The sequence below is a fragment of the Hydra vulgaris genome, chromosome 04 (genome assembly GCF_038396675.1).
Source record: "Hydra vulgaris chromosome 04, alternate assembly HydraT2T_AEP".
In the NCBI taxonomy this organism is placed as follows: Eukaryota; Metazoa; Cnidaria; class Hydrozoa; order Anthoathecata; family Hydridae; genus Hydra; species Hydra vulgaris.
The window spans coordinates 7,613,535-7,625,000 of record NC_088923.1 but is presented as its reverse complement, the minus strand read 5'-3'; the positions used below and the strand labels follow the sequence as shown (position 1 = coordinate 7,625,000).

Here is an 11,466-nt window from a genome sequence, read left to right as displayed (position 1 = left end):
GTCCTTACAGTCTTATCACAGAGCACTGCGGATGAGCATTTAATTGGAAGTTCATGCCTCCTTCCTAACTGATATTAAAAAACTTGCCTAGAGCTGGGTTTAAAACACGGATCCTTTGTTTCTGAGGCAAGTGCATTACCACTACACCACCGCTACTTTTCTTTTTGAGTCTTTTTGAATGGTTTGAAGAGTATGATCTTTTATACATGTAACATGTTAACAAATAATGCGCGCTGTGACACGGCCTAGTTACAAATGAAACAAAAACCCACACAGTGTAGTTAATGTATTCACTTCAAAAAAGCAGGTTGGAAACTTCAAAATTAAATAAATGTCACCAAATATTCAGCGGTCAAATATTCGGTGCTTCGACCAAGCGCCTAGCCAAATATTTGGTATTCGGTATTGGGCAAAACCACTATTTGTGACATCTCTAATTTTAACACAATTAAAATGATTTTATGAAATTTTATTGTTAACATTTACTCTTGGATTTAAATAGAGAATTTATTTTTTCTATTTATTCATGTTTTTGATAATAAAAGAGTGACCCAGGGCAACAAAGTGAGATACATTTTAGAAAAATTTGCATAATGTAAAAAAAAAAAGTTTTGCACAATATAAAGTTTTGCATAGTTTTTTCAATTGCCCATTATGTGTTTTATACTCATTTTAAAGTTAAATGACAAGATATTATATTACTGTGGAATTTCTTTTAACATGCCAAAATAATATTTCACTGCTTTCAGAATCTGAGGCAAAAAGATTTTTGGTATTATGAAAAATGAGCTAAATTGGCACCTTTAATTAATTTTTGTAGGATTTTTGTAAATCCTAACTTAAAAAGTTTAAATAAAACTCAAAAACTTTTTTTAGCTACAAATTTTTGGATAAAATGAAACATTTTGGTAAAATAAATTATAAAAATTGTTATCTTTTGTAAGTTTTTATTTACCCTTGCAGTAGGTATACAATTAGTTAATTAGTCAGTCTGGGTATTGCATTATTTTCCTTGACGAAGCTAAAAAATCACTCTTTGCTATTATTGTCGTCGTTCTTACGTAATCACTTTTTTAAATTTTCATTTTTTTTTTAATTTTTGTTTTGTTTTCATTTTTGGACTTCTTAAATTAAAAAAAAAAAATTTATTTCTGTTGGAGAACAAGTAATATTCATCAGTTGTTTGATTTCTGCTTTGTTTTCAGATAAATTTGATGCATTAAAAGTTGTTTGATGTATAAACAGTAGTTTTTATTAAACTTTTAATCTGTTGTAACGATGATGTAATATATGTAAAAAACTTTTAGCATTTATACATATGACTTTTAGATAAAATCTTTTTATCAAAACAATGTACAGAATCCTTTATTATTTGTTAAAACTAAAAATTATTTTAATTACGTTTTAAAAACATTTTAATATAAACAGTTTATATATAAATATATATATATATATATATATATATATATATATATATATATATATATATATATATATATATATATATATAATATATATATATATATATATATATATATACAAAAATGCTTTTCATCTAAAAGATGATATATAAATTATTGAAGAGTCAATATAATGTTTTTCAGGTGTTAAAATAGTTTTTTCAAAAAATTGATTTTTTTAAATAATTAAAATTTTATTAAATTAATTCAAATTTGAGCAAAAAAATTATGGAAGCTATTTTAAAACATATAAAAGCAATTTATTTCAGAAACAACAGCTACAACACAAAAATAAAATCCTGCAAAAATAAAATCCTGTGTCTTTTAGACCCTGTGTATGGCTTCCTTTCGTTATTTTTATATTTACAATACTGAGTGATTAAAATACTAAAAATACTGACTAATAGATGAAATAAAAGTGTTTCGTCTGAATGCTGTAGAATTATTGGAATTCTAACTAATAGAAATATTGAAAATTTTCTACTATTATGTTATCACTTAAGCGATTATTTTAGAAGATAAAAAAGCTATATATATATATATATATATATATATATATATATATAAATATATATATATATATATATATATATATATATATATGTATATATATATATATATATATATATATATATATACATATATATTTATTGCTTATGAATGGGAAATTAAGATGGATAGTTTTATGAAATACAGATTAAATCGCAAAAGAATGTAATTCAACAAGTAAAAGTCCATCAAATCAAGTCACAAAAATGCCTCAAAAGTAGTCCATATAATCTTACTTCATAAAAAATATGTAACATCTATAATTGCATTCAACATACTAAGTAAGTATTGTTAAAATAGATTAGTTTAAGTTCCTCGAAATCAGCAAGAGTTTACAAGCTACTAACAGACTAGGTATAGACAATCCTACATAATCTCAACCTGTAATATAAAAAACGCTTATTAGAGAATCACTGAAAATGCAGCAGAACTTTGAATAACTTTTACAAAAAATAAAGTTACAAAAAAATAATTAGTGCAACAAATCAAGTTTCGCTTAGCTGCACTAAATAAGGTTATTGTAATTATTTGACAGAAATTTGAAAAAAAAGAAGACATTTCAATACCTCAGTATATAGTTTTGTCAATGTGATCTGTCGGATGTTGACAAATAGACAACATCCGACATTCTAACTTATTTACCGAGGTATAGTATGTCCTCTATTCTGAAATAATGACTTTCCATCGAGATTTCAGTCCATTAAATGCCCTAGTCTTCAAGCAAATCGTGCCACGAAAATTTGCTGAAAAGTCATTATCTCCAAACATATTGTGTTATAAAAATCTCAAAATATTACAGTGGGAGATTCAAATTCCGTCAATTCCGACAAGTGACGAAGTAAAAAAGTTGATTGAAATATAAAACTTAAATTACTTATATAAAACTATATAAAACTTAAACTACTTTAAAAGCTTTTCCGACTTAAAAATTAAAGTTTCGTTAAAAAGGTAAAATAAAACAAATTCTAGAGTGAAAACTATGCTTTGCGTGAACCGCAAATTTTTTAGAAACCACACACTATATATATATATATATATATACATATATATATATATATATATATATATATATATATATATATATATATATATATATATATATATATATATATATATATATATATATATATACATATATATATATACAGAGGCGGTTTTACAATTATAATGAGGCGATTCTAAATATGATAATATGATAATTCTTAAAAAGTACCGACTGGTTCCTAAAAAAAAAAAAAGATCCTCTAAACTAAAATTTACTCAATGGATTCGTGTCAAACACCCGACTAGCCGATTAAGTTCGTAAAAAAACCCGACTATAACATAAAAACACTCCCACACACCTACGTAAAATCGCCTCCGTATATATATATATATATATATATATATATATATATATATATATATATATATATATATATATATATATATTCTATTTTAGCATTACGGTGTCACTGGAGCGATTATTTTAGGAAAGAGAATTGCTTTTGCAATAAAATATTTGCTAGATAAAAGGAAAATTTCGAATCGCGGTGAGATTGAAGTTCTTTAACAAAATAAAATTAACTAAATTGTAGTTAAATTTTAAGTACTTTTAAACGAAAAATTTATTTTAGGAAAAATGCCGGTGCCAAAGCAAATTGTCGATCTGTCAGTAAACGCTACTACCTGCCCTATACTAGGTGATCAATGTCCTGCGCACACTACCTGCACCTCTAATATTGTTTCAAGATCTGGTAGCGCATGTTGTCCTTTAATGTATGCTGTAGATTGTGAAGATTCATGGCACTGTTGTCCAAGAGGCACTATATGTCACCCAGGATGTTCAGATCTTAAATGTTCTTGTATCAAATAAATATATTATATATGTATATATATATTTTTTATTATATATATATATATATCAATATATATAAATATATATATATATATATACACATATATATATATATATATATATATATATATATATATATATATATATATATATATATATATATATATATATATATATATATATATATATATATATATATATATATATATATATATATATATATATATATATATATATATATACATATATATATATATGTAAAGTGAGAGTGTGTGCTTATGAGTGAGAGATAGGTATTTAAAATTAAAAATAATATTTTTAGCTGTAAATATTTTTGTATATATTGATAAATGTATATATGTGAAACTTTTATAAAATAAAAATCAATATTTATTATATAGTACAGTGTAGGTACATTTAATATATTCACAAATTACTTAAAGTAACACTTATTTACATAATGTAGCTGTTGCTAATTTTTTCTTAGCTCGATATTTATTTGATATTAAAAAAGTGCCTAAAATTATTGACCATAAGAAACCAAATGCACTTGTACATAAAAATAGCGTTCGGGCGCCGTAGGTTTCATACAAGCTTCCTCCTATTTTGCTACCTACAATCATTGATATTCCAAAAAATATCGACGAAGTCATGCCTAACATAGTTGAAAGAATGTTTTTTGGGCTTATAATTTTTAAATGTTCGGTTTTTACCGATAAAAATAAAGACATGCTGCAGCCGTGTAAAATAAGCTGCAATGGTATAACTAACAAAGAATTTCTTAAGTAAGTAAATGCTAAAAATCGGCATGACATTAGAACGGTTGAAAACAACATTGTATGAAACGTTCCATATAGAACTTTTATGATCCACGATGTAAAAAACAACGCAATTATTCCAGAAAATGAACCGGTTGCTACAGTCAATCCGATTATAATATTAGCAGAGTTTAATTGTTTTAGAAAGAGGAAAAAGTAGTTTAAATAAATACTGTACATAATTCCATTTATTAAAACAGTACTTAAAAAAAAAATTACGTCAATTTTTTTTAAGATTTTCCATAAATCTTTTCGTATATTTTCTTTTACTTGCTTCGGAGGCATTTGAACACCTTTATACATATATAGTGAGCTAATGCATCCACAAAACAAAAATACGGCAGATACAACATAGACAGCAAAATAACATGACACCTTTGCTTTAGGGAATATTTCTAAAACTTTTCCTGATATTGTTGCTGCACTTCCGAAACCAATTGCTATAAAAAGAAGTTGTTTACTAAAGTTAGCTTTTCTTTTAGATATTTTACATTTTTGAATAACAGCAGCATCGACCATAGTAAAAATGCTCCCTCCAAAAAATGAGCTAGAAAAAAACAAAAGACTCATTATTAAAGTTAATTGCGTCGAAGACACGTGACCTAGTGGTTCCTCTGGTAACGTAGAATTATAAGTTTTGTTAGTTTCCAAAGGACATTTATTTAATTTTTTCCAGCCAACTTTAGCACTTATTAAAGGAATTGCCAAGTTTATTGCCCCGTAACTAACAAATAGAACAACCAATATAGTTTTATATGAACGGGTTTTATCTGCCATTATTCCCCAAAACAAGCTTCCAACCATAATGCCTACGTATGATAAAGATAAAACAGTTCCAGTATCTTCAATGGTTAGACCAACACTTGTCAAAAATACAGCTATATAAGGTAAAACTGATGATCTTTCTGCCCCAAGAAATAAATAAGCTAGTTTAGCTGTTATCATGTCTTTATCAATTGTATACCATTTTATTTCCTTCGAAATGTTTTGACATGTAGTGTCTTCTGTTGAGTTTAGATTCTTTTCATAAGATTCTAACAAAACCTTTTCAGCCATTTTTAAAGTCTTTATTTGTTTTTATTTTTTATACAAACTAATGTTTATAAAAAATATTATAAAAAGAAAAAAAAACATCGCCTATGTTATGTTTATGTATGTTTGTAACTTGATATCAGTTTATGCTATTCGCCCTTTATATGAAGAAAATTTTCTTACGGACATTGTTGTAATCAAGAAATTTTAAACAAATTTCGTTGAACACTATTTTTTTCAAAATATGTGAAAAAACAATCTAATTAAGTCTCGCGTAGATACTTGTGGACTGATTTAAAAAATAACCGTTGCGTTCCAAACTTTTTTATCTAATGGGACAAAACGAAACAGATAGAATTTTGTTTAATTCATTAAAAAGCAAAATAAAACACTAATGGAAATATGTTTATTTATTTAGCAAATCTTTTGGTAAAAAGCATAAAATTTAAATCATGAAAACAATCAAAAAGTGTTCCCTCTTTCTTTTGCTTTTTTTTTTACTTTTAAAGTGTAATTTTCTCAACTAACGTCATGTTTCATTATATAACCTTATTATTAACCTATAAGGTTATATTAACCTTAATAGAAATATAAAGTTTTTAAATTGTGCGTACTCAACGAAGTTAAGTTTTTGAATAATCTTATCTCTGACAAACTATAACTTAGGTTTTAAATAAAATAAAAGAAAAAAATATATATTTTTGCTTAATACAACTTCTTCTGCTTGTGTTTTAAAAAAAATTCTTCAAATTTTTTATTCTTTATACAGATTTTAAGACTTTTAATAGGTAGGGTGGGATAATGTTGGCATAAAGTGTGGGTTTAATCAACATTTTTGAATCTTTCAGAAGAAAGGTTGAAGGTAGTAGCTTTTTTTTCATCTTTATGTTATAGGTGGTTAAAACAACTCTCTAAACTTCAATTATCAGTTTACTAGGCAAATTCTTGAGTATATTTTTTATTCAAAATGGCGCATACATTTAAGGAGAGATTTTTTTTATCGAAAACCATAATTTTCAAAAGAAAAGTATTAAAAAAGGGTCTTATTCTAACAAAAAGTTTTATCTGGAACAAAAATGACCATGTAATTAGGTTCAACTAGTTTAAGACGGAATGAGTCATAGTTTTTTTGTTGCTGTTATTGAAATAACCAATATTTTCGGGTGGGGTAATGTGGGTCCATATGTCAATGCGTTTTGTGCCGTTAAGAATGTAACGTTTATACAACTATAAACTTTAAAATGAAAATTAGTATAAATTAGAAGTCTGACTATGTTTCTGGATTCATTTTTTCTGGAGACATGTTGCTGTAGATTTATTTAGATGATTATTAAAGATGTAATGGTACTATATTTTCAATTGAAACTAGTAGATAACGCAGCGTAGCAGTTTAAGTTTCATAGTATTATCTCTTAGAGTCCAAATATTATGACAATATAAAATTTGCAACCCCTACAAATTGAGGGGGGTTTAAACTTGATATGGTCATAATTTTTGAACGCTAAAATATTTTAATATAAAATCTAAAATTTATCGATGAATATAAGTCTAGTTGAAAATAATATTAAAAATATTTTTTTTACGTTTGGGGCAGGCAGGGCTAAATTTTTGGGGCTTTTCTGGTTACCAAGCTCCAATCATCGCAATTTTTTGCAAAGCATCCTTTTCCAAAGTTTGCTATCTCAAAGACCAAAAAATGCTTTGGGCGCCCCTGTATACATCACCATTTTGTTTTTCATGAGATGATGATCCATGCATAGCAATGTTTACAATAATTTCAAGTAGTAAAGGCTAATTTTGTTTGATTTGTAAATTTTTATCGACTTTTACTTCTTTCTACTTCTGAATCAGTTCTTCTAGACAAGTCTTTCTGCTCTTTGTAGGATATGCTATAACGCAGGTGTCAAAAAGACGATGGTACACTTTATTTTTGTCCATAGTGTGGAGGTTAATTCTAAGAAAAGAATTTATTGGAGTTTACAAATCAGATGCGCCTAAAAATTATTTGAGAAAAAAAATTTAAAATGTGGTCGAGAAATATTGAATACTTACGTTTAAACAGCTTTTTGTAAATAATTTTTTAATATTTAATTTGTTTTTTTTTGTTTTATGGTAAAATGTGAATTTTTGAATTAATTATTGTCCAAACTTTACGCTTGAGTGCGTTAAGTCTAATAAAAGAACTCATTACATTACTTCGACTGGAGACATTAGAATTGTGACATTAAGTTGTCACAATAATAAGCATAAAAAATTCACATTTTTCCATAATACAAAAATAATAACAAATAAAACTGACGTCACAAAAACCATTTAATATAATAGAATATTTTTTTATATTAAAATTAATAAATATATATATGTATATATATATATATATATATATATATATATATATATATATATATATATATATATATATATATATATATATATATATATATATATATATATATATATATATATATATATATATATATATATATATATATATATATATATATACTTTTGAAACTCAGGTAATACAGGTTATAGAGGTTATACATGTTGTAAATTATGTAAATTATGTTAGTGTATTTTACAAATAGAGTGCTCAATGTTATTAAAGAACAGAGCAATAATAAATTTTTTACTTACTCTCTCAAAAATATCCCGATTCCAGACAAAAAAAGTTATACTATTTCATTAATAGACAAAGTAGAACACTTTATTAAAAGAATTCGTTGGAAAGCCCATTTTTTCTTAGAATCTGAAAAAAGTAAAAACCCTTTAATTGAAAAAAAACAGAATGAAAATTATGGATTCAAAACAAAAAACACCCCACCATTTATTTCTGACCTGGAAAATTTTGAAAATGATTTATTACACTTAATTAAAACTATAAAATTTCAAAACAAAAATAATGAATTCCAAAAACAATTAAAACTAGACATTAATAATATAAAATTGAACCCTAATATTTTAGTTTTTGCTGACAAAACAAGCAACATTTACCAAATTACCCCAGAAACTCATCAAAAAATACTGCGCGATAATATTTCTAATAATTGTACAAAAGCACCAAAAAACTTGGAAAACGCCATTAATTTAGAAGCTAAAAACATCGCCAAAAATATTAATTTAGATGCGAGAATTAAATCAGTTGCACCAACGCAAGCGTTTGTTTCACTAAAAGATCACAAACCAAATTTTCAAAAATAAACTCCCTTGTAGGCTACTAGTACCCTCAAAAAGTGAACTAGGGCATGTTAGTAAAATAAAACTAGACAAAATTAATAACTCTATTCGGAAAAAATTAGGTTTACATCAGTGGAAAAATACCACTGGTGTTATAGATTGGTTTTATAAAATTAACAATAAAAATAAATGCACATTTATACAATTAGATATTATTGATTTTTACCCCTCAATTACAGCAGAAATTTTAGATAAAACAATAGAATTTGGAAAATCCCATTTAGAAATTACTGAGGACACTATCCGTATAATTAGGCAATGCAGAAAAACTTTACTCTATTTTGATAAGGAAACGTGGAATAAAAAAACCATGCACGAATGCTGTGATGTAACAATGGGAAGTTACGACGGAGCAGAAATTTGCGAATTTGTAGGTTTATATATTTTAAATACCCTATCTAAAATAATCCAAATTATTCAATTAGGTCTTTATTGCGACGACGGTTTAATAATAACGCATAAAAAACCAGGGCCACAACTCGATAAAATTAGAAAAGATATTATTAAGGTTTTTAAAAATATTGGATTCCAAATTGAAATAAATATAAATTTAAAAATAGTGAATTTTCTTGATGTCACATTTAACCTCTCAGAAAGTTCCTATAAGCCCTAGAAAAAACCTAATGACGAATTATTGTATATTAATGTGAATTCGAACCATCCCCCTCAAATTCTAAATTAAATTCCAATTTCAATTAGCAATAGGCTAAACCAAAACTCTTCTAATGAAAATATTTTTAACTTCTCTAAACGCGTTTATAAAGATGCCCTTAAAAAAAGTGGCTTTCAAAATTTCGAGCTAAAATTTAAAAAGAAAATTGCAAAAAAGCGTAATAGAAATAGAAACATAATTTGGTTCAACAAAAAGTTGCAAAAAAGTACAGCAAAAATGTTTCAACAAATATAGGTAAAATTTTTCTAAAATTAGTAGACAAACATTTTCCTCCCTCTAATAAATTACATTTTTAACAGAAATACCATTAAAGTAAGTTATAGTTATACAAAAAATTAAGAAAAAATTATAAAAGGCCACAACTACGCGTTAATTAATAAAAATGAACATATAAAAGAAAAAAACACTGATTATTGTAATTGGAAACAAAAAATAGATTGCTCTCTAAAATGGAAAATGCTTTTCGAAAAATGTAATTTACAAGTGCATTGTTTCCTCACAAAATAAAATAACCCTGATAAACAATATATTGGCTTAACCGAGGGGAATGGAAAAAACGTTATGCCAACCACAAACAATCGTTTAAGGTGGTTATCAGGTAAAAAAAATATTTTTTGATTGCCAACTTAATTATGTACCAAAATTAGTTTAAAAGAAACATACCTATTAATATAATTAAAATCGCTTAAAATTTTTTTTTTTTTTTTTGCTGAATTAGCATTAAATGCAAAAAAATCAATGAAAACGGAAACAACATTTTCTCAGCTTCTTTATGACATTATAAGCTAAAAATTACAACACTGCTAGATTATAGTGTAATAAACAAAAGTTTACTAGAAAAACTAAAAATATTAATTATTTTTAAAATGGCAGCTTTTTCAATCTTAAACAAAATTATTGATACAAAAACCCCAGGTAAAATATTGATATATTCAAATGTAAACAAGTTTAAGATTAGTTCTAGTAAGCGATAGTAGTTTTATCTATAAAGAAACAACCCTGAAAATTTGAACTCAATTGCATATCTGGTTAAAATAATATAAATGATTTGCTCTTCGCAGTCAGGAAAAAAATACAATTGAGAAATCAAGCTTCAAAGTTTAAAAACAATTTATTAATTAAAAATTCCCTGAAATATAAGAGTCAACTCCCTCTTTTTCTTTTTCCTTATCAATATAGCCTTTCCTGATACATCTCCTTTTCCTTCTAGTCATTTTTTGTTTAGGAGTTGAATTTTTAAATCGTGTTCTTTACTCTTGATACGTCCTTCTTCCACGATCCTTGGATCATAAAACTTCCAGGGGCAAGCTGCAAATGTTTTAAAATTTTTGTGAAACCTCTTAAACCATCATTGTAATTTATTACAGCTGAAGCAACACCCATATTTAGTACCTTTTTTGTAACAAAAATGTTTTTTGGGCACTTTTTCCAGATTATCTGGTTGAACGCTTCATTTGGATTTTGTGTTGCACCATCCAGGCATCTTGATAACAAATCATCCAATCGTAGTGCCAAGAATGTGTCTTTAAGAATACTTTTAATAGCAAGAGCCAAATTAATTGATGGCTTATAATTTTTGTCGTTCTGCCAATACTTGCTATAATAAAATTGGTGTCTCTCTTCGCTGTTGCTTATATTAGAGCAATGCCACAATACAGCCAAAACAGATTTTTTCATATTGTACAAGGCTATAGTACTGTCTTCACTCCATGCTTCTAAGATATTTTCCCTAATGTTCATGCCATAAAAGTTTTGCATTTTATTAATGATCTTATCTGTCAACCTACCTTTCCCTGATATCATTTTGTTGTCTTCTAACTTTTTACCCTTTAAGTCACACTGCATTTGACGTAACCGTGC

At 26.2% G+C, this 11,466-nt stretch overlaps 2 protein-coding genes across 2 annotated transcripts in view; one reads left to right on the top strand and one right to left on the bottom strand.

Annotated features, from left to right (window-relative positions):
- LOC100209737 (uncharacterized) overlaps positions 1–3,878 on the top strand; it is a 42,048-nt gene extending 38,170 nt beyond the window's left edge. The window contains exons 10-11 of the mRNA XM_065795348.1: positions 3,451–3,541; positions 3,626–3,878. Of these exons, the coding sequence (XP_065651420.1) occupies positions 3,451–3,541; positions 3,626–3,864 (330 nt within the window). The 3' untranslated portion in view covers positions 3,865–3,878. The remainder of the gene's footprint in view (positions 1–3,450; positions 3,542–3,625) is intronic.
- Positions 3,879–4,295: 417 nt separating this feature from the next.
- Positions 4,296–5,720, bottom strand: LOC105847992 (major facilitator superfamily domain-containing protein 6). The gene has a single exon (XM_065794875.1). The coding sequence runs from the start codon at positions 5,718–5,720 to the stop codon at positions 4,296–4,298; it is 1,425 nt and encodes a 474-aa protein (XP_065650947.1).
- Positions 5,721–11,466: the final 5,746 nt, after the last annotated feature.